At 34.1% G+C, this 22396-nt stretch overlaps 3 protein-coding genes across 11 annotated transcripts; 1 reads left to right on the forward strand and 2 right to left on the reverse strand.

Annotated features, from left to right (window-relative positions):
* Positions 1-832: 832 nt before the first annotated feature.
* Positions 833-3677, reverse strand: LOC140833609 (uncharacterized). Of its 3 annotated transcripts, none has more exons than XR_012118507.1 (10): positions 3357-3677; positions 3102-3177; positions 2970-3009; positions 2716-2774; positions 2607-2644; positions 2388-2451; positions 2236-2289; positions 1629-1730; positions 1224-1333; positions 833-1123 (listed from the first exon to the last, which is right to left on the reverse strand). XR_012118507.1 is itself a non-coding variant. In XM_073197944.1 (10 exons), the coding sequence occupies exons 1-9, from the start codon at positions 3533-3535 to the stop codon at positions 1277-1279; spliced, it is 669 nt and encodes a 222-aa protein (XP_073054045.1). In that variant the 5' UTR covers positions 3536-3677; the 3' UTR covers positions 833-1123; positions 1239-1276. The 3 variants fall into 3 exon arrangements, 2 of the variants coding, with proteins under 2 accessions (XP_073054045.1, XP_073054044.1); XM_073197944.1 differs by having other exon boundaries at positions 1239-1333; XM_073197943.1 differs by having other exon boundaries at positions 833-1333.
* A 9048-nt stretch (positions 3678-12725) lies between these two features.
* LOC140835061 (tryptophan aminotransferase-related protein 2-like) lies at positions 12726-17582 on the forward strand. 7 transcript variants are annotated; one of them, XM_073200383.1, is made up of 6 exons: positions 12726-13145; positions 13431-13737; positions 15849-16152; positions 16446-16726; positions 16867-17171; positions 17281-17580. In XM_073200383.1, exons 2-6 carry the CDS (start codon positions 13490-13492, stop codon positions 17466-17468), a joined length of 1326 nt encoding a protein of 441 aa, XP_073056484.1. In that variant the 5' UTR covers positions 12726-13145; positions 13431-13489; the 3' UTR covers positions 17469-17580. The 7 variants fall into 7 exon arrangements, with proteins under 7 accessions (XP_073056484.1, XP_073056483.1, XP_073056488.1 ...); XM_073200382.1 differs by having other exon boundaries at positions 13451-13737; XM_073200387.1 differs by lacking the exons at positions 12726-13145; positions 13431-13737 and adding exons at positions 13789-14241; positions 14934-14982 and having other exon boundaries at positions 17281-17579.
* A 613-nt stretch (positions 17583-18195) lies between these two features.
* On the reverse strand, positions 18196-21338 carry LOC140835549 (histone deacetylase 6-like). Its single transcript, XM_073201034.1, has 5 exons — positions 21299-21338; positions 20512-20651; positions 20216-20361; positions 19367-19451; positions 18196-19276 (listed from the first exon to the last, which is right to left on the reverse strand). Exons 1-5 carry the CDS (start codon positions 21336-21338, stop codon positions 19181-19183), a joined length of 507 nt encoding a protein of 168 aa, XP_073057135.1. The 3' UTR covers positions 18196-19180.
* Positions 21339-22396: the final 1058 nt, after the last annotated feature.

A 22396-nucleotide genomic window follows, 5' to 3' on the forward strand; every position in this document is an offset into this window, starting at 1 on the left:
TCTCTCTGATTATTTCATCTAAAAAACTCCCTTTCTGGTTTTGCGAAGAATGTCGCGACCCAAACCACGTATAATTAATATATTAAAAATAAAGACGACAATTTTTTATAAATTAAATAACATAATATCATATAAAAATTATAATGTTTTTTTATTAAAAAAAACACATTTAATTACGTATTAATTGTTTTATTTATTTTCAAATATTTGTCCTAATACTAATAAATATTTTCTTTTATAATAATTTTTTTGGAAGAAAAATTCTGTATAAAATTAAAACACTAATAAAAGAAAAATTAGAGTGACATTATCGTAGTTATTATGTTTAAAATGCGCGGGGTTTGATAATTTCACATCGGGAGAATACTTGCTCCAGGTGAATATTGTAGAGTTGAAAACTACATTGTTGTCGTATTAATTAATACATCTTAGTTTAGTTGAGACCACACCGGGCCTGAACAGTAAGATATGTAGATCATTTTTTAAGATCACAAACTCACTTTATGTTCGGTTATATTTCCCATTAAAAATATGATGTTATTTTATAAAATTGTATTTAATTTTCTAGTACTATATATATATATATATATATATAGATGTTTTTAAACTTGTAAGTATAATGCAGCGTTAAAATTTAATATAAGGATGCCTATTATTTACTTGTAAAATTTAAAAATTTGTCTGAGGGATGTGAAATCGAATTTTTTTCGGAAATAATCAGGATATAACAATCAAAAAAACATTTTTTTTCAAGACAATAAGCGCGTAGTGGACACACATTTAATGAAGAAAAAACCCAAACAAAACAGTTTTAACAAATTTTGTGTGTGAAAAGCGGATAAAATTTATAGAATAGAAGCGTGCCACATTCTTCAAGGGGATACAAACCATGAAAGAGGCATTCCTCAATAAGCTGGCAGATATTGTTTTGAGATTCTTCATGTCATTTGAATTACAAAAAATATACAGCATCTTGCAAGGAGGATTAAATCAATCATACACGAGAATAATTTTGGAACGAGCACATACCACACAGAACGTATCCTTCCAAATGTTCGAAGCCTTTCAACATATCCATTCCAGCTTTCGAACCAAAAAAAGACCTTCAATCTCCGAGGCTTTTCTGTTCAAAATGTTGTAGGAACAACTCAGTTCTCACTCCAATAGTTTCACTTTAAGTCTTCATTAATGCGAGGAGGAAAAAGGGCATGACGACTCCTTACTGTAAGCATACTTACTACGCATCAAATATAATAGATTAGTGGCCAGTACTCTCCTACAAATCCTTGAATTTGATCAAGAGCTGATCCATCTGAGGCTGGTGCCGCCTTACCTAATTAATCAAGAAAGTGTGATGTGAATAAAATCATTAATCATTGCATCCAGTAGAATGTGCTTGCCGGTGTTGTAGCCATATTTGCTATGCAATATGAAGTACTAAAAAGTTCGAAGCCAAATAAATTGTAGAAATCCTGTTCATTTCTTCTTTATTCTGCCTTCTTTACTTGTTCGCTTTTTCTTGAATCCTATGGGGAGAAGGGGGAATCTAACAGAGAAAACTCATTGATGCATCGTGATAAAAAATTTAAGATCAAGATGATAGCAGAAAACTAAACTAGTTGGCTTACTTTTACACCAGCCATAGACAGAAGTTTGTGAGATGCTACATAGGCAACATCTGGATTATCCAATCTCTTCTCCACATAGTAGATAACTTCTGAAACTCCTGACTGAAGACAAGACTATCCATTACCAAAACCATAGAGCAAAAGTACTTGGAAAGATTAGATCAAAAAGATAGAAGCTGGAGGGAAAAAATAACAATCTGATAGAAGTTGCTAATGACTACAACGGTTATTTCTAATTTTTGACATCTTTCAAATGTTATGGACCTATTTAAGCTCTGTGCAAAAGTACATCTTGATACATCGGTTTCATAAAAATTGTTTTCATGACAGATAATAACAGTGGATAACAAACTATGTTAGTTTGGGAAAATGCATCCTAAAATAAAGTTATGCTTGCTAGATTGTCACAAGGGCATTACCATCAGGATATGGGCACAATAGGAGAGCTCAGCCAAAAGAAACATTCTACTGGGGGAAAACCCTCTCCATATTAAGCACAAAACGAACACGTGAGAAAGTTGATCATAAACACGCAAGAACCCAAAAACACTTAATAGCACATTGGGTTTGTGCTTAAAACAAGCTCCAAAAAGGTAGTAATGTTCACCTGAATAATTATCTTTGCACACTCATTGCAAGGAAACATCGTGACATAAAGCCTCTGTAGTGGAAAATGATGTAAACACTCTATCAGAAATGTCAAACATGGACCCAATAAGAAATTAATGATTGTGACAGTAAGATAAGATTAGAACTAACTTGCCCTTCAGCAGATGCATGATTTGTATTTAGAATAGCATTGACTTCAGCATGACATACGTAACTGCAAGAGGCCACAAACAAAGATCATTGAAACTTTGGGATTAATTGAGGAAATGACAGAGGAAGAAAACAAAACAAAGATTCGAGATAAAAACATCCTAAAACATTATTCGATCAAAAAAGCTTATATTTTGAATGTCGTAATATGGTACTTACGGATACTTTGTTTCGAGGGAATCCCCATTCTTGGATTTCTAAGAGAACAGGGAACAAGTAAGATACAAGTCTAGAAATTGGCTCTGTAAAGATAAAGAAAAGTACCAACCTTAGCCCATGGAAGCTTGTCGTCTGAACAACCACGGGGGAATCCATTATAACCAATGCCTGAATGCAACCAACCATCAAGATAAGCTGAGATTGCTTTAATATTTTCTTTTTGCTGACTACAGGTTTCTCAAATAAGATGTTGGATATTGCTCGGATAAGATGTTGGATCCACAGTAATATTAACATGATGTTGTGCTTGCAAAATAAATTCTTCAACAAAAAAAAAAACTCATGTCCATTAAGACATCGTACCTAGAATTATTCCCTTTTCACTCACCAAGCAAGCGCCAACCTGTAGTACAGCGGAAAAGTAAACCAAAGAGGGTAAAAAAAAAACTGACAAAATCATAAGTTAATCTAAAAGAAAATCTAGACAAGATAAACCTGTCTATTTGGATCCTTGGACCTCTCGGCTGATAAAAAAGCAATTGCCATAAAATAGTCGTCCCATGACAAATACCTACCAAAATGAAGGGCTAAATAGATTATTGCAAGAAAAAAATGTATTGTCCACACGTATTTACACCGTGTTCTCCACAGCTTGTACTTTGAATAAATCTCGACTCAGATTCCCTCCTTTTCTATATCTAACTTACCACCAACAAGTAATATTCATACAAAACGTGACCAGTAGCTTACCCTTTTCGTTTCGCTGGATCAAATGGGCTCTGAGGGGAAAATTTCCTCTTGACGTCGCTGTTCTGCGAGCTGTGGTTACTGGAGGTCCTGGAATTGATGTACACGGCAACGGCAACGGCGGATGCCGCCACAGCGACAACAGTCGCTGCAGAAACCACGATGATTTCTCTCGAATTCATTATTTATCCGACAAGGAAGGGTGTGAATTGCAAAAGAGGAGGGTGAAGAAAAGGTGGCGGGAAAGAGGATGGACAGTCGGCTGGTCAATTTAAATGTAAGTTATTGGGCTCTGTATATACACAACTAAATTTCAGCCCAACTCCAATTTTACTGCCTCTCTCTCACAAAATTTCAGCCCAACTGCAAGTCAATTCCGGATCCGGATCCCCTACGGTGGTGGGGATCCAGCACATGATGTTGTGTGGCATTTTATTTAAATTTTGTTAATTTTTTTTTCCACTTTTTTCCCTTTTTATTTTCCTCCATTTTTTTCCATTACCCTACTAGATGTAAAACTCGTACAAAAATCATATTCAAATAATATTCTTATTAGGGATAAATATAAAATTCTTACTAAAAAAATTAATTTTAGATTAAATTATAACAATATTTTTTTAAAAATTTTACTAACTATTAAAAATACATCACGACCAATTTTATAAACATTAAAATAAAGTTAAACAAAGTCACAAGTAAGAAAGCCAAGATAAATTCATCATCTTTACCAAGAATTATTGAAATATCATAAGCTAAAACTTAATCTTATATGGATATACATGCATACATATATATACAATTATATATATATATATATATATATATATATATATATATATATATAATTCACACACAAATCTCCTACAACGATGATATTTGAATGTAGCATCTGTAACCGTAAGCAATACACACAATTAATAAGAGTTTCAGATCAATAGCACCATAAAAATACAAACAAACAAAATCAAATAAAAAATTCGATAGCCAAACAATTAGAAAAAAATTAGACATTTAAAAGAACAAGAAAATCGAACATTATATGTTATAGTATTTTCTGTAAAAAAAAAAAATGGCGTAAAACGGTTTGCACGTGGTGAGTGTGTAAAGAACGTGGGATAGCCTAATTATATATGCCTTCCAACTCTCCTCATTTGGAAGTCCACGAGACAATCCATCTAACCAAAAAGATATATTGTTTTTTAATTTCTTTTAAAAATTTCACGTTTAAATTTCAAGTGATCGAAATCTATATACATTTACCATTACAATATTGTTTCAATTTAGTGGAGCATACTTCGAAAGTGGGACTTGAGATTCCTGCATGCTGTCATAAAGAAAAACACTTGGTAACCAAAATATATTGATTAATGAAAATTATATATATATTCAAGTTAATTATGTATTTAAAACTTGCATTTTCATTAAAATCATATTTTATTTCTTGTTCTTATTCCACTAATTAGTTAACAGAACTTATAGATTTTCATAAAATATCGAAACCTTGTGAAAATATTTTAAAAATCTGTGCTACTTGTGCGTCGACGATATATTTTTGTTCATTAATTTATTAGGACTAAATAAAATTTATTTAAAAAAATAACTTAATTTTGCCTCGAAAGTTAATTGTTGTTTTATTATCAAATTTTTTGTGTGTGTACATATATAGATATAGTTCTTTCAGAGAAAAAATTGTCTAAAAATTCGGATAACAATGAAGTATACACACACACACACATACGTACATATATAATTAATCAGTTCGATTGATGGTCAAAGTTCACCATCCATACGTAATACGGGCGGAAAGCCATGCATGCATGCATCCTTGATTTAATCGCTAATTGTTAAAGCCAGAAATTATGTTCATTTTGCTGGATAATAATTTAATTAGGTTAATGGGCATTTGTATTTAGTTTTAATTGATTTTTGTATTTGTAGGTACTGATAAAAATATATAGTGATTATTTCCAGGAAAGTAAAACACTTACGTACATTCAAAGAAAGCACAAAACTCAACCAAGCATGCATGCATGCATATCTAACTTCCATCCTAGAATTAATATACCAGCTAGCTAGATTTCACCATAACATGCTAATTAACGACTAATTGTTAGTATCCCCAAATCACGCGGCAGGAGCGTAATCATAATCTCCGTCGTCATCGTCTCCATCGCCTTCTACAGATACAGCCAACTGTGAATACTCGTAGTAAGGGTGATCCATCATGTGCCGTGAGCACCAAATGACCTTATGATCGCCGTAAGACATCATAGCTAAAGATTTTGAGCTGGAAATGTAGCTTGATATTAGAGAAATGAAATTGACTTCATTGAAAGAAAAACGGAGTTCAAGCTCTGAACTGAAGAATACAAACTGAACTAATTGGGAACAAAACAAAACAAGTGAAGCTATTTATACTGTATGTGTGGAAAGACAAGTCAAGCTAATAAAACTAATAAAAGTCTACTTCTAACACTCCCCCTCAAGATGTGAGTGAATGTTGTGTACTCCCATCTTGACTAGAAGCTCTTTAAGACGTGAGCAAAACAAAGACTTTGTGAACAAGTCTGCCAACTGTGATTCTGAAGAAACATGCATCAATTTGATGGCTCCTGTCATCACTTGCTCACGCACAATGTGACAATCAATGTCAATGTGCTTGGTGCGTTCATGAAAGACCGGATTGGAACCAATGTGTATGGCAGCTTGACTATCACAAAACAGTACTGATGGTTCATCAACTTTAACCTGCAGATCTTTGAGCAATGTTCTAAGCCACATAACTTCACAAGTTGCTGCTGCCATAGCCCTATATTCGGCCTCAGCAGAAGACCTGGAGACTGTTTGTTGCTTCTTTGACCTCCAAGACACCATAGACTCACCAAGAAATACACAAAAACCCGTGACTGATCGTCTCGTGTCAATACAAGAACCCCAATCTGCATCTGAGAAGAATTTAAGCTTCAAATCAGAAGTATTTTTATATACCAAGCCTTGTCCAATGGTTCCTTTTATATATCTCAAAACATTCAAAGCTGCTTCCATGTGAGACATGCATGGTTTAGAAACATACTGACTTAGCTTGTTCACTACATAAGTCAAGTCAGGGCGGGTGATTGTGAGATATAACAGACGTCCAATCAATTGTCTATATGCAGTAGGATTGGAAACCAACTCCCCATCATCAAGAGAAAGTTTAGTGTTGGCATCCATAGGTGTAGACCTCGGCTTGCAGCCAAGAAGACCAGATTCTGTAAGAAGTTTTAAGGCATAATTTCGTTGACAAATCGAAATACCATACTGTGATCTAGCCACCTCTATACCTAAGAAATATTTCAACTCGCCCAAGTCCTTCAACCGAAACTTGCTGTCAAGATGTGTCTTTAAATCATTTGCCTCATTTTCAGAGTTAGTGGCAATAACAATGTCGTCAACATAAACCAATAAAGCAACAAAAACACTACCTCTTGTCCGTAGAAACAAAGAGTTATCAGCATGAGACTTAGAGAAACCTATGTCTAACAATGCGGCAGAAAATTTTGCAAACCATTGACGAGAAGCTTGTTTTAAGCCATAAATGGATTTATGTAGTTTACACGCCGCATTTGGAGGCAATTTCTCCCCCTCTCTGCAATACCCTTGGGGCAGAGACATGTAAACCTCTTCCAATAGATCACCATGCAGAAAAGCGTTGTTAACATCAAGTTGAATGAGAAACCAACCACGAGCAGCAGCTAAGGCCAATAAAACCTTAACAGTTACTAGTTTAGCCACCGGTGAGAATGTTTCAAGATAATCAATGCCTTCCGTTTGGGTGTACCCTTTGGCAACAAGACGAGCCTTATAACGTTGTAAAGAACCATCAGCAGAAAATTTAGCCTTGTAAACCCAACGGCAACCAATCAAAGATTTGCCGTGTGGCAGGGAAACAATTGACCAAGTGTTATTCGCCTCTAAAGCATTGAGTTCATCTGCCATTGCTTGTCTCCACTCAGGAAAGACAACAGCTTGAGAATAATGTTCTGGTTCAATGATGGAAGATATATTGTTGACGAGAGCAGAAAATGTAGGTGAAAGTCGATGAGAAGTAAGATACGAGGACAACGGATATGTGGATGTGCAGGAAGGATCATATGTAACTGTAAAACAGTGGTAGTCACGAAGATGATGTGGAGCACGAGTCAGGCGATTGGATCGAGTATGTTGCTGTAAGTTTTCTGGAATAGGTGATGGGGGATCATTTGTTGGAACAACACTATCAGAAAAAATATCAGAAGAAATACTTGAAGACGGAATGTCTTTGAAAGGAAAAATATGTTCATGAAACATAACATCTCGTGAAATGAATATCTCATTTGTTTCCATATTTAACAATTTATACCCTTTGTAACCAGTAGGATATCCGAGGAAAACAGATTTGATGGCTCGAGATGAAAATTTGTCACGAGCAGAGACAAGCGTGGAAGCATAGGCTAAACACCCAAAAACTCTCAAATGTGAATAAGAAGGCAGCTTGTTATGCAGCAACTCAAAAGGTGACCTGTTGTGAAGTAACACTGATGGAGTTCTATTTATCAAGTAAATGGAAGTGAGAATACAATCAGGCCAATAAATCAATGGAATGTTGGATTGAAAGAGAAGTGCACGAGCCACATTCAAAATGTGTTGATGCTTACGTTCAACAACGGAGTTTTGTTGAGGCCTTTCAACACAAGAATGATAATGAACAATCCCTTTTTGAAGGAAAAATTCAGTGAAGTTGAGTTCTGGAGCATTATCACTCCGAACTCCTTTAATGTTGGCACTAAACTGAGTAGATATCATTTGGTAAAAAACGGGAAAAATATGTTGGACATCGCTTTTGGCTTTCAACATGTATGCCCAAGTGAAACGAGAATGATCATCTACTATGGTTACGAAATATTTATATCCCTCAACTGAAATTGAACTAAAAGGACCCCAAATGTCAATATGTAAAAGTTCAAAAGACATGTTACACACAGTAGGTTGAGAAGTAAAAGACAAACGCTTCTGTTTTGATAAATGGCAAATAGAACAAGGTACATGATTCTGTTTGACAAAAGTAGAACCCAAGTATTTATTCAAGACAGAAAGTTTAACAAAAGAAGGATGCCCCATACGAAAATGCCATAAATGGGAAAAATCAACAGAAGTATTGGTATTACAAACGGCCGGAGATGAAGCTTTTCCAAACTTGCTCAGCACATAAAGATTTCCAATACGCCTACCCATCCCAATCATCTTGGACTGATTTGTATCCTGAATTTTGCAAATATTAGAAAAAAAACAAACAGAACATGAGAAAGAATTAGTAAGAGAAGTGATGGAAAGCAAATTGAATTTAAATTGTGGTACGTATAGGACATCATGAAGGACCAGTTCTTTGGTTAATTGAACCGAGCCAACATGAGTGACATTGATTGAGAAATTATTTGGAAGGGTCACTTTGGAATTGATCTGTCTAATTGTGGTAAAGAGAGACATTGAGCAACAGATATGATGTGTGGCTCCTGTATCTATTACCCAATCAAAACGTTGAATGGTAGGAAGAATACCATTGAAGCAGAACACTGAGGGTTCTTGCTGTTGTTGTTCCAAAGTGGAGTTACTCAAATTCTGAATCTTCGAGCTTAAAAACTCAATGAGTTGATTACACTGTCCATGTGTGAGGGAGTCAACAGAAACAGTGGAAGCAAGTTCTGGAGGAGCATAAGTCTGACATGATTGTGCTGGTGCTTTGCCAAAAGGTAGCTTTATCCCAAACTTAGGATGACCAGGAGGAAAACCATGTAATTTGTAACACTTATCAACAGTATGGTTAGTGTAGTTGCAATGAGAACAAACCTTATCGCCTTTGCCTTTGAAATTCAAAAATTTCTTGGTATTGCCTACAGCAGCTGATGTGCTTGGGACAAAGGAAGTATCAATATTTCCAGTTGTAATAGATCTCTGCCTTTCCTCTTGGACTACAAGAGAAAACACTTTAGCAATAACAGGAAGAGGATCTACCAACAATATTTGTGCACGTATCTGAGAATAAGATTCATTTAGCCCCATGAGAAATTGCATTACACAATCCTGATTATGATAATTCACCCAATCTCGCATGGAACCACAGTGACAGACAGAAACAGGTTGGTAGTCTTTCAATTCATCCCAAAGCGTTCGTAATTTTGTGTAATACGAACTGACGCTCAAAGATCCTTGACTAAGTGCACTAAGCAGCTTTTTAATCTGATAAATCCTTGGAGCATTGCTTTGTTGGAAACGATCGCGCAAATCAACCCAGACCTCATGGCAAGTTGACATGTACATTAAGCTATCAGCAATTTCTCTAACAACAGCATTTAAAATCCAAGAGGTGACCATGCTGTTACATCGATTCCAAGCTCCGTATAGCAAATCATCAGGAGAAGGACGAGCTATAGAATTATCCACAAAACCTAATTTGTTCTTAGCTGTCAACGCCATGACAATAGCTCTGCTCCAGGTGTTGTAATTGGAGCCTGAAAGCGGATGAGAAACTAGAACAAGTCCTGGATGATCACCATTCTGCAGGAAATAAGGATTGCTTGAATCTTCAGCAAAAATGCGATTGACGGAAGCGGAATTGGCATTGTTGTTGATCGCTTGACCACCGCCTTTCACCATCGTCAAAAAATGAACGAATCGAGAAGAGAAGCAGATGATGCAAAAGCGAGCTGAAGATTAAAGGAAAAAAGGAGCGATCGAAAAAAAATCGATCGAAACTTTTGGTTATTGCTCTGATACCATATTAGAGAAATGAAATTGACTTCATTGAAAGAAAAACGGAGTTCAAGCTCTGAACTGAAGAATACAAACTGAACTAATTGGGAACAAAACAAAACAAGTGAAGCTATTTATACTGTATGTGTGGAAAGACAAGTCAAGCTAATAAAACTAATAAAAGTCTACTTCTAACACTTGATTTCTTTCTTCCTTTCTTTCCCTTTTCTTTAAAATTCTTAGTGGTGATGATTTGAATGGGAGGGACTAGTTATATAAGCTTCAATAAAGGTGATGTATATGGATTCCATGGGGTTTTCGAACGAAAGAGTGTGGTTTGTACAAAGAGATTGTGCGAGACTCGAAACCGATCAAAAGATGCTTCAAATTTGTAATTTCATGTACTATATATATATATATATATATATATATATATATATATATATATATATATATATATATAAGATTGGAATGAATTTTTTCTCTTTTCGAAGTATTGATTATATTTCTCTTTTTTTTTCCAAAATATATTACATTTTCTCTAGTGATAATATGTTTCCAATTAAAGTACGTGGCTTTCTGAGCCACATCAGATATTGTAATTACATGTCAGCTTATAATTATAATCATTTAAGAGGGAAAAAAGGTGTTATTTTTGGTGTGGGTGCTTGACAACATTGTGTGGTGGAATTTGCATCAATTTATTCAAGGTGGGACTAAAAATACTGTTAAAAAGATGGAGAAAAAAGTTGCAAGATTTTTTATATTCGGGATTTTTGAATTTATGCTCCTCTCTCTCATATATATATAATGTATTTGACACTAATGTGATTTGTGGAATATAACAAGTGTCCATTATTAATGTACCACGGCCTAGCTCGTTAATTCCCTGTGAAAATCTGTTTGCAAATCGGAAGAGTAAAAAATTGTATGGAGAATCATATTCCTATTTACTATTATAATGATAAAAAGAAAGATTCACAAAAACTCATATGATGGTATAATAAAATTTTGTACACACGAATCTCTAACTCGATCTAGTCCATAAAAAAACATTATTTTTTATGTTAAAATTTTAAAATCATCGTAGATATAAATCGGTTGATCTGTCTCATGAATATAGAATATAGAGATTGTAGGTACTCTATTATATATAGGAATTCCACTAAAATTATACAATCCAAAAAAATTACGATATTTTCCAAGGAATGTGGAAAAGTGTCCGAGTATAAAAAAATTAAAAACATTGTAAACCGAAGAAAGTTTATCCATCTAGAATAGAATATAACTCCAGCGTCATGGATAGCTAGTTTCTCGTAATATTAATTAATTTCAGATTACTATTTTGTCTTAGTGTAGGGGACCCTTTGCGAACTGACATAAGCCGACTTGAATGTGGAGGGAAACCTGCAACTGGGCTGAGGTCCAAAAATTGATGGGTTGTGACCCATTTTATCAAGAATGGACCACTTCTCATTTTGGGCCTGGTCACGGATGGCGACTAATATTAATTAGGAGATCTAAGCAAGATCCAGCCCATTAACTTCGGCAATGTGAATGTGGTCCCCTAATGAATGCCTAAGCCTATTATTCCAATGTTGTCAGTGGATGTCTGATTTTGTTGACCCTAGGAGTTGAAAAGATCTGCACTAAATATTATTTCAAATTCTTTTATAAATCTAAAATTTATACTTTTTAAGTGCACTTTTTTTTTCTTTTTTTCCTTTTACCAAAATCATTGTTATTACTAGAGGAAACCATTTTTTAAACAATAATGTCCGATTGCCATTGATTGATAAATGTATGAATAAAATGTTAATAATGGATAAAATACAGAAAGTTGTAGTGTGTAAAGCTCAAGATTGAAAAAATAATTCTCACTTATTATATATTTTTTGAAATATGCTATCGGCCAATAAAATATCATTAAAGAATAAAGTGTATAAGATTAATAATGCCGTTGTTTATGAATAGGGATAATAGATTTCAAATTCTTTAGTTTTGTTTGGATAGAAAATTTCAAGTAAAATTAAATATTTCAGAAGAATATTCAAACTTTTAGTAGATTCCATATAGCAAAGCAAAACTTGTGTGAGACGGTCTCATCGTATTTGAGGGATCTCTATTTGGGTCCCCTGAAGAGTATACTTTCTGCTAAGAGTATCTTTTATTGATAGGATTTGACCCGTCTCACATGAACTCCTTTAGTCTCTTTAGTCGGATTCACAAATCTTTAGGTGAACTATCAACTACCAATATTCACAATAAAAAAGTAATGTTTTTATGAAGACTCAAATAATAAAGCGGTCTAACAAAATACGACTCGTGAGACCGTCTCACAGAATTTTTTGTCTATACCAAATATCAAATATATTTATCAAATTTTTCTTCAAATCAAATTCATATGTCCAAATAAAATATAAATATTCGCTATTTTGGAAAAGCGGTTACGGTCTTTTTAAGTGTTCATATTTTGACAACATATTAACATTTAAAAAATAGTATATAGTTTTAAGTAAATAATTTATATGCACCTAAGGCGTATGCTCCAATGATTAGTGGCATATTATATACAGGAGCGAAGCATGGCGATTCTTTTCTTTTTAACTTTGCCTTCCGACCCATAACCAGGAAAGCGCACACTGCCACACACAAAAACAAACGCAGTGGCACGTGAAAAGTTCTCATAGAAAATAATGGGATTTCTCCACTTAATTCGATGGCTCTCCAACGTTCAAGTATCTCGTGGTTACGGGAAGCTGCAGTGCTTTCTAAAATAATCCATTGCAATTTCTGTTAATTTTACCCAAAACATCTTCATAAAAGAACAATAAGATTTCAACGTAAAAGTTCGGTTTTTTTACCAATATAAATGCGTTTAGAATCTTTGCCCTCTTTAGCATCTCACCGGCTCTCCCTAAAAGCTTTCCCAATATTTGGCAACGTGGAAAAAACCTTTAGATTCTAGCATTCTTTTTTTTCAAAAGAACATTGGGAAGTGGGAATTCTATTCAGATTCTACAGGTAATTGTTTATGCGAATAAATGACTGAGCCATGTATGAATGTTTAAAATATTGGAGTCTTCTTTGTTTTCTAGCATAAAATTAATATTTCACGTTGTTTTGTTCAGGTTTTTTAATTTTTATAGCTGTAAAGATTTCCTTTTTCAAAATATATGCGATATAACCTTAATGGTGAAATAAAATCTACAAACATAGGCATCAATCTCCAGTGACAGTGAGCATGGAGCTTTGGCTCCTTTTGCACTTGTTCTGAACTTTATTTGCTTTATGTTTATGCTCCTTCAGATCCCTTTTGTTTTCACCAGGATTTTCCGTACTTGGTGAAGAGATGTTTAAGTTCAAGTATGGAGTTTAAAACAATGATCTTGGGGCATTTGTTGATGCTTTCTTTAGCCTTGAATGTGGGTTTGCTGTACAGAGACTATAGCAATGGGAAACAAAAGTTTCAAGAGTTTTTCAGCTCTGAAAATAAGTTGAAGAATGCATCTCTGATCACAAATCGAGATGCTAACAATGTTGTTGAAAGTACTGTTCTTGAAACTGAAGAGACATCTTCTTCAAAAGCTGTTGATGAAACCATTGATCTTGACCAGTAAGTGATTTATGAAGACCCTCTTCTTTATTATTGCAATGATGGATTAATTTTGTTATATTTAGTAAAAATAATTGCATTAGGGAAAGTTCATGTTCGGACGAGACGACTCAAAAGATTTGAATGAAGGGTTTCTATTGTTTTGATAAAAAATACATAAAACTCGAGGGAATGCCCCATGCTGGTGTATAAGCTTGAGTGGGAGAAAAAGGGCCTTTTGTAGTACACTTTTCTTTAGTAGTTTACCCGACCAAAACAAGAAAAAGTAAAAAGATAAATCTTGATGTGGGGTTGGACTTGGTACTTCGGATCTTCTTCCAAGTTGTTCCTTCAATTAGGCACGACGTTTCCATTCTTCTGGTGTTGGAAAAGTGGCGGAAATGTCAAATCATCGCGATAAAGCTCCACTATTTTTTTCCCTTTGATTGGAATCTTCTCTTCTGATAAACAGGGTCGAATCACTTCATGGGAGAAGCTGGGCTCTTGCCCGGCAGCTTTTATTTGGTTATAAAGAAATCTTTCCTCTTCTTATTTCCCTCCTCCCCATTCCATTTCTCTGTGTTTTTTCAAAAAGAAAGTAATCATAAAAGTAGTGGGATCTTGTTATTTTCGATACGGAAAGGCAACTATTTTGCTCATTGTGGGTTTTTTGTGTTAATTTTTTTTTTTTTTGGGATTTCTGAGTTCGTATTTACATTGCATTGTTATTTCAATTTTTGTGCACGCTAGATGTTTGTACAAAGGTACCTTTCTTTGATTTCCCATCAGTCATCTCTAATCAATGTCTTGGGTACTTATATAGACGACTAAAAAAACAATTTTATAATTGTCGAGAAAAAGCTTATGTCTTGGTTATATCTCTCGTCTTATAGTATGTGTACAAGTGTGAGATTATATGTTTTTAATACATAAATGATTAAAATTTTCTGATTACGCCCTCCTTTTTTCCCCTCGACATTGGAGGTGCTAAAAGTAAGAAATGGAGCTGCCCAAATAGCTCATCCGCCATGTTGTTAAGAAGACGTATAAAAGCCCCCAAAATTTATGATTTACAAAAATTACATATAAAGTTTCGAACTTTATTCAGTGGAGAGGGCCGATCTGTGCTTTACTATTCATCCACCCATGCAGTAGCTATAGAGTGATGGTTCGATTCTGATGTTCTAACCAGGAGATTGTTTAATATGTTTAAATAGGTAGCATAATGAACTGTCATTCTGGTGGGATTCCATGACATGCGCTTCGGTACGTGTTAGTCATGTCACTTTAAAGACAGGGACAAGTCCTTATGGGCTTGAGAATTCCAATGATGCATGCTAAGAGTACAAAGTAAAAATTAGTTAGCTTCTTCAATTTATGCTCTTTGTTCAAGGCATAGGTACATGGTGGTCCTAAGTGGAGCATTTTTCTCATTCTTTCTTCCATGAGATGAGATGCATCATTGGAGATGATTCTTGCCCTTTTGCATCTGATGTACCTAAACACACTTTGTCCTTTGAATACATCTAAAACATTAGTTGAAGATGGTTAATATAGAAAAAGGAAAAAAAATTGATTTAAATTATGTTCTTGTTCGACTTGGGTCGGTGTCATGTAACCGATATGAAGAGTGAATTATGAACCTCGTGATGTTTGCTTTTAATCCAATCCAATCCAATCATTTGATCGCATGATTGAGCATGACCGACAAGTTTGGCCCTCATATTTCATCTTCAAACCTAAAGGAGTGGTGAGGACCACTGTCTTTGATTTGGTACCTTCAATATGAATGTTAAGTCATCTACATCCCCATGGCTGCATAAACGTTTAATTCCTATTTTGCGGTTGATTATCGCTCGACAGTGGATTTGAACATATACATCTAAGAAAACATAAAGTCTTATGATTAACAACTTGAATAGCCGTTCAAGGTGGTGCTCGGAAAGTGCCTTGAGGCGATTTTGGCCGGCATTTGTTCTGCAGCACTTGGGACGTAACGTATTTTGCATCCCTAAGTGTGATGTCATTGGATACTTACCGTAGGGAATCTTAATGAAAACCATTTGCTGTAAATCTTAGAGTTTTATAACTTTTATGCATTGTGTAGTAATTTAATTATGATCTCTGGACAGCGGGGATCCAACAATGTATGAGAGATATTGGCAGAAAATGGGGGACAAAACTACGGTCCTGATCCCTGGTTGGAGATTCATCAGCTATTTTTCTGATGGCAATAATATTTGCTGGTTTCTGGAGCCCGAATTTGCGAATGCCATCATAAGATTGCACAAGTTAGTAGGCAATGCTGTGACCGAAAATCGCTATATTGTTGTCGGGACGGGTTCTACACAACTGTTACAGGCTGTGTTGTATGCGGTTTCTCCGCCAAATGCTACAGAGCCAATCGATGTGGTATCCGCTGCGCCATTCTACTCGGTAAGCCATGGTTTCCTAGATCAACTTATATGATAAGGTGTAAATTTTATCGACGCCCCTCTGAATTAGTCGGTCTAATTATATAAATCGTCAAGGGGGCAGCCATAAACTCATGGCAAGAACGTGACGTGGTGAATTCGTCATCAGGAGCGGAGGAAGGGGAGGATGGCCAACTAACCCTTCTACCTTTCTTCCTCTTAAATTTTGATACAGACGCTTACATTTTTCTTTTAGAATTTTTTTTTAGTTTCATCTTCACTCTTGTAAAGATCCAAGCTGTTCTACTGTTGCAGTCATATCCATTGATCACGGACTTTTTGAAGTCTGGACTCTACAAATGGGGTGGTGATGCTAACAAATTCAAGAAAGACAAGCCTTACATTGAGCTAGTAACATCTCCAAACAATCCAGATGGATTTTCAAGAGATGCTGTCGTCAATGGAGATCAAGGGATACTAATTCATGACTTAGCTTACTACTGGCCGCAGTATACTTCCATCTCCTACACTGCAGATCACGACATCATGCTGTTTACGGTGTCCAAAAGCACCGGCCATGCTGGTACACGACTCGGGTAAGCAACATTTCTAGATTCCAATGATTGCTTGAGAAACTGCAACTGCTCAAATTCAACATACGGAAAACAGGCTCAACCCTAAAAAGGAACTCAAAAGAATTTTCAGTTCATGACATATTGTTGGCATGCAATTGCAGATGGGCTCTCGTGAAGGATCAAGATATCGCCAAGAAAATGACTGAGTTCGTCGTGTTAAGCACCATAGGCGTATCAAAAGAGTCACAGATTCGTGCTGCCAAGATTTTACAAGTAGTATCTGATAGCCATGAGTATAGAGGCGATTTTAATGAAGGTGAAGCCTTCTTTGAACACAGCCATAAACTCGTGGCGAGAAGATGGAAACAGCTCAGAGACGCAGTGAGCAATGTCAAAATCTTTAGCTTACCCGAGTTTCCCCTTTGGCACTGCACCTTTACCAATAGTTCGTTCACCACACAACCTGGTAAAAAATATTTGTTCTTCACAAAGTCATCAGGTTTTTAAGGTTCTGAATTTTACCAGTACGTTATTTCATATTAACTTTTTTCCCCTCGAATTTTCACTTTTTACAGCCTTCGCTTGGTTGAAGTGTGAAAGTGAAATAGATGATTGTGAAAGCTTTCTTCGCCACCACAAGATACGAACCAGAGGTGGTAAGCATTTTGGTGATGACGAAAAATATGTCCGAATAAGTGTTCTTCCACGCGATAAAATATTCGATCAATTTATCAAACGATTATCCAGTATCAGTTCTTCATAGCAAGAACCTTCTTCTTTATTCTTCTTTTCTCCCTGTCCTTTTTGTGTAAGAAATCAGTAGAGATGTAAATAAATCAACTCGCTAGTGAATTATTCAAAGTTCTTTTCGATAAAAAAACTCGTTTAATGAGTTTCTTCAAGCTTTATAATATTCTACTTGTTATCTCGTAAATATGTTCGTTAGTATGCTCATGAGTCGGTTTTTAAAAAATTAATTTTGATATTTGATTTATACATTTTACTCATGAAAAATATAAAAAATTCTATTAAATTTATTTATTAAATAAAATAAAATTACAAATTTTAATAAGAATATTGAATTTTTCTCTAAATATATAATTTAGTTGCTAATGAATTTAATAAATATTTAAATTTATTAAACTTAAGTCATGAATATATTCGTTAAATAAAACTCGAATCCGACTCCATCATAAACATGTTAAACTCAAACATTCAAAAATTCAAATCTCTCTAAAAATCAGGAATGAAGCATGGTTTGTAGAAAATATTCTTTAAATTTGTTTAACCCTTTGTCTAGCAGGACATCATCCATGAATTTTAATATATTAAATCTAAATTAATCTTTCACGATTTATATTTTCTCCATAATATTTTTTTACAAAAGAAAGATATTCCTGTATATGTGATGGACACGTATCCATCAAGCATTAATCCATAATAATTCCATTACATTATTCAAAAACATTCAATACTACAAGACCATTTTGAGAATTATCTTTCTTTGCAGCATACATAGTTTTCTGGCGTGGAATTTTTGACAAGTTCATAAACAATAAATGATCGGGACAAAAAACTTTGCAACCCCTTCTTTTAAAGAATGCATTCTCTCTCTTTTTTTACAGATTAAAAAGAAGTATGAAATATTTTTCTCACTTCTGTGATCATTGTAAATTCCTTTCAAAGTTCTCGCAAGATGTTCTCAATTCACAAGTTTTTAAGAATAAAATGTTTAGCACCCACATTTTTTTTCCTTTTTTACATTTTAAGGCAACAAAAAGAATTTTCATTAGTTTTTTATTTTTTTAACAAAACTAGAGATGCAAATCAATCCCCCGCCTACTCACAAACTCGTGATTTGAAAAACATAAAAGGCAATCAGAAAGAACAATGACCTAACCCCTGAAACATTAACAATAGTTAAAGCCGGAGCTATCTCAGAACAGTTCACAACTACTGATGATAAAAACAATTTTTTTTTCTGATGAAACAAGAACCTTCAAACATTTTCTCCAAACACCAAGTGAAAATTTTCTACAACTTCTCTCATATTCCTCGAAAACTGAATATGAGAGTATTGAGAGACTATTTATCCCAAGAACCGTGAAGTCGCGTATAGCAAGAGTAAGATTATTTCTTACAACAAGAAGAAAAGTACATAACAGTGATTTTTTTCCATCATCATGAGCATTTTCAAAGGAGTTCAGTTTGATCATCAACTCGTAATGAAAGAGAACCTGATATATTTTCCGAAAAGCCAATGTCAATAAAAATAGGTCCAGTGTCTTCATCAACTCTAACAACTCAAAACGAATATGTAAGGCCGCCTTTTGTTAACAGCAGCAATTTTTTCAGCAAATAATTGATATTATCATGAAAATTCTTGCTTTCGTTAAATGACCTAGCATAATGACAAGGTCAGTACATACCTCATACATCATTTGCTTCATATGTTGAACTGTTTACTCAAATTTCCTACAGAGAATTCTCATTCTCATCACCTTCAGACTCATAATCCAGTTCACCATTCCATATACGGGGTTTTTCCCTCACTTCCATGTCTTCTTCTCTCTGAAAATGGAGAATGCTTGATTTTAAGCACGGAATGATGGAAATTAAATTAAATTTGAAGAGTGTTGAGAACTCCCCCAGCAAACCTACCTCTTCCGGAGCTTCAGTGGTTGGAGGCAATACTCGAAATGGGACACTAGGTACTATTTTAGAAAGTTGATCGAGTAGCATATTTCTACAATTTCAAGGAATCAAGAGAAATGTGTAAAGAAGTAGAATATACTCACACCAAAATAAAAAGAAAAAAGAAAAATGCCAAGACCAGTACATAAACATGAAAATTTCATAAAATAGATGGCAAAAAAGGGACAAAGAGAAAGAAAGTGATGTTTTGGAAATAGTCAACATATCAATCACTGCCTCCAAGGACACTACATCTCAATCTATAAAAGATATGTGCACTTCTAGCCTTAAAAGATTCTTCAAATGGCACAAACAAATTTTAGTAAATCATGTTAGATCAAAACTCAAAAGGCCAGTGCATTTTGTAATGAATCTACATAGCAGGATAGCTGAACACGACTCGTAATACAACTTGATGAGTAAAATTAATGGAAACCCAAGATACGCTGAGGCTGAATAAAAGAGTAACAGATAGAAGCAGACATAAACAATGACTCTCAAGGAAGAACAAAGTAAACCACATATATTACAACATATTACCATAAATCTTATAGTGAAAGCATTGGTGCCTAAGTAATACATAAATTATAAGTAATACACCGAAATTTATGGGGCCAACAGTTATTATTAGATATAAGCTGTCAGTATACTAAAACAAAACACTGAATTTAAAATAGGAGATTTCAGAAAAACGGGTAAAGATATTGCTTAACAGCTCAAGTCACTTCCACGACACACCAAAAAGTAAAACAAATTTAGATTGATTTAACTGATGAGTTTTCTAATTTCAAATGGAACTCAGTGCAAAAAAGTCACCTCATTTTCTCCAACTCTCTGTCTGTATTCATATTTTCCACCGGACATGGTTCCACATGAAGAGTATAATCAGGGCCGCCAAAGTACTCATAATAATCGTTGTACGGCAAATTATCATCCGGTTCTGTGTCAACTGCAACAGAAATCTACCAAGAAAAAAATTTCAACCATTGGCGATTTCACGTTATTATGACCAACAGCCGACCAAGGAAAGACAATAAACAATATCAACATAGAAATTGCACATGTTCGAGAATCATAAAATACACAGGCATAAGCAGAGAGGAGGGGATAACCTCATAGCACCAGCAACGAGCAACGTTCCGGATTGTATACCCTCCCCCTCCCAAAACCAGAAGAGGAACATTAAAGACCTCGAACGAAGGCAATCTGTAGTAAAAAAAATAATAATGTTTTTTAAGTGTGTTCGAATAGACTAAAAAAACTATCAAAATAGATTAGATCGAGTTCATATGCTTCATCACACAAAATAGTTGAGTTGGATTGGTAAAATTTCGACCCGAAAAAATGCGGGCTGGCCCGCCCCCACCAAAATCAACATAAAATTGGCAAAGCCGGTCGGGTCGGCCTACCCGTCGTATAAAATATGTGAGTGACGTTGGTAAAATCTTGACCTACCAATAACCAGAGTGGGGTCGGCCCGCCCTAGTCCGTTTTAACAATACTAAGTGAGACAGTCTCTTTGAAGTGTTTTGTGTAACTTAATATAAGTATGATAATCATCTGGAAGCTAATTTTTTATTAATATAAGGGAAAAATTGTAATTTTAATCATGTGTATAATTTGTTTGTCCTTTTTTTTTAAATCATTTAAATAAACAAAATTCAGATTTAGTCATATATATTTCAAATTGTTGGTAATGTTCATGTTATACTGCATGTGTTCACGTTATATCAATACCACATCTGTTTTACATTAACGTCACATGATAAAATATATATATATATAAAACAAGAAAAAAAATAACTGATTAAAACTTAGATTCAATGACATAGAGAACCAAAACAAAAGAAAAAAAAAACCTAGAAGACCAAATTACAATTTTTCCTAAATATAATTTACATATAAAACCATCATCTCTCGAATTCTTGAGTTCTTGCATTTTTTGTAACATTTCGTAGAATATTGATATATATATATATTTATTTTGAATGTACAAAACATAGGATAAATTAGTTTCAATATTAAGCATTATTATAATTACAAATTTAATTATATTATATATTATATTAATATTTCTTGAATATGTCTTTTGTGAGACGATCTTACGAATCTTTATCTGTGAGACGGATCAATCCTACTGATATTCACAATAAAAAATAATAATCTTAACATAAAAAGTAATATTTTTTTATGGATGAACCAAATAAGATATTCGTTTTACAAAATACGACTCGTGAGACCGTCTCACATAAGTTTTTGTCATATTTCTTTTAGGGTGTGTTTGGTTGAGTGATTAAAAGATAGATTAATAGTCAATTTTAAATTTTAAAATAATTTTTGACCCGTAATCATTTTATTAATAATACTAAATTGGATGAACCGGTATATGTACTTAAAATTTTACGATAAATCATGGACGGTACGTATCCTTATTAATACAGTCAACCAACTTATGTGATATTACTTATAAAGTACTTAAATTAATATATTACATTTTAAATTTAATAAAAAAATATCATAAATACATATTTTAGTATCTCATCTATAATTATTATAGACCAATAAAAAATTCCTTTCTGTTTATAATACTTGCAAAAAATTAATGCGTGGGGTAGCAGGGGTCCCACTAATATTGTAGGAAAATCCATGTTTGCTAACGACAAAGTTATAGTTTAATTATTTTCCCATACTTAATAAATAAATAATGGAAAAAAGGCTTAATTAATTTAAGGTAAAAACTTATGTGCGACGATCTGACGAGTCGTATTTTGTGAGGATGATATCTTATTTGAGTTATATATAAAAAAATATTACTTTTTATGCTAAGAGTATTACTTTTTAATGTGAATATTGGTAGAGTTGACATGTTTCACAGATAAAGAATCGTGAGATCGTCTCACAAAAACCTACTCTTGATTTAAAACCTTTAATTGAGGATGTGAATAACATCAAATCGAAACACTAATTTTTGTTTAAGGTTTGTTTTGTCTTGATTAA

The sequence above is a fragment of the Primulina eburnea genome, chromosome 6 (assembly GCF_022965805.1).
Source record: "Primulina eburnea isolate SZY01 chromosome 6, ASM2296580v1, whole genome shotgun sequence".
Lineage (NCBI taxonomy): Eukaryota > Viridiplantae > Streptophyta > Magnoliopsida > Lamiales > Gesneriaceae > Primulina > Primulina eburnea.

Coding starts and splice junctions, on each gene's coding strand:
- LOC140835549 (XM_073201034.1), bottom strand. CDS start 21,338: ATGCAAGAACTCAAGAATTCGAGAGATGATGGTTTTATAT. Junction 20,652..21,298: donor GAGAGATGATGGTTTTATAT/GTAAATTATATT, acceptor TAGTTTTTTTAG/TCTATTCGAACACACTTAAA. Junction 19,452..20,215: donor AGAGAGTTGGAGAAAATGAG/GTGACTTTTTTG, acceptor TTGAAATTGTAG/AAATATGCTACTCGATCAAC.
- LOC140833609 (XM_073197944.1), bottom strand. CDS start 3,535: ATGAATTCGAGAGAAATCATCGTGGTTTCTGCAGCGACTGTTGTCGCT. Junction 3,010..3,101: donor CCAAGGATCCAAATAGACAG/GTTTATCTTGTC, acceptor GCTGTACTACAG/GTTGGCGCTTGCTTGGTGAG. Junction 1,334..1,628: donor TGTCTATGGCTGGTGTAAAA/GTAAGCCAACTA, acceptor TTGATTAATTAG/GTAAGGCGGCACCAGCCTCA.
- LOC140835061 (XM_073200383.1), top strand. CDS start 13,490: ATGGAGTTTAAAACAATGATCTTGGGGCATTTGTTGATGCTTTCTTTA. Junction 16,153..16,445: donor CCGCTGCGCCATTCTACTCG/GTAAGCCATGGT, acceptor CTACTGTTGCAG/TCATATCCATTGATCACGGA. Junction 16,727..16,866: donor CATGCTGGTACACGACTCGG/GTAAGCAACATT, acceptor ATGCAATTGCAG/ATGGGCTCTCGTGAAGGATC.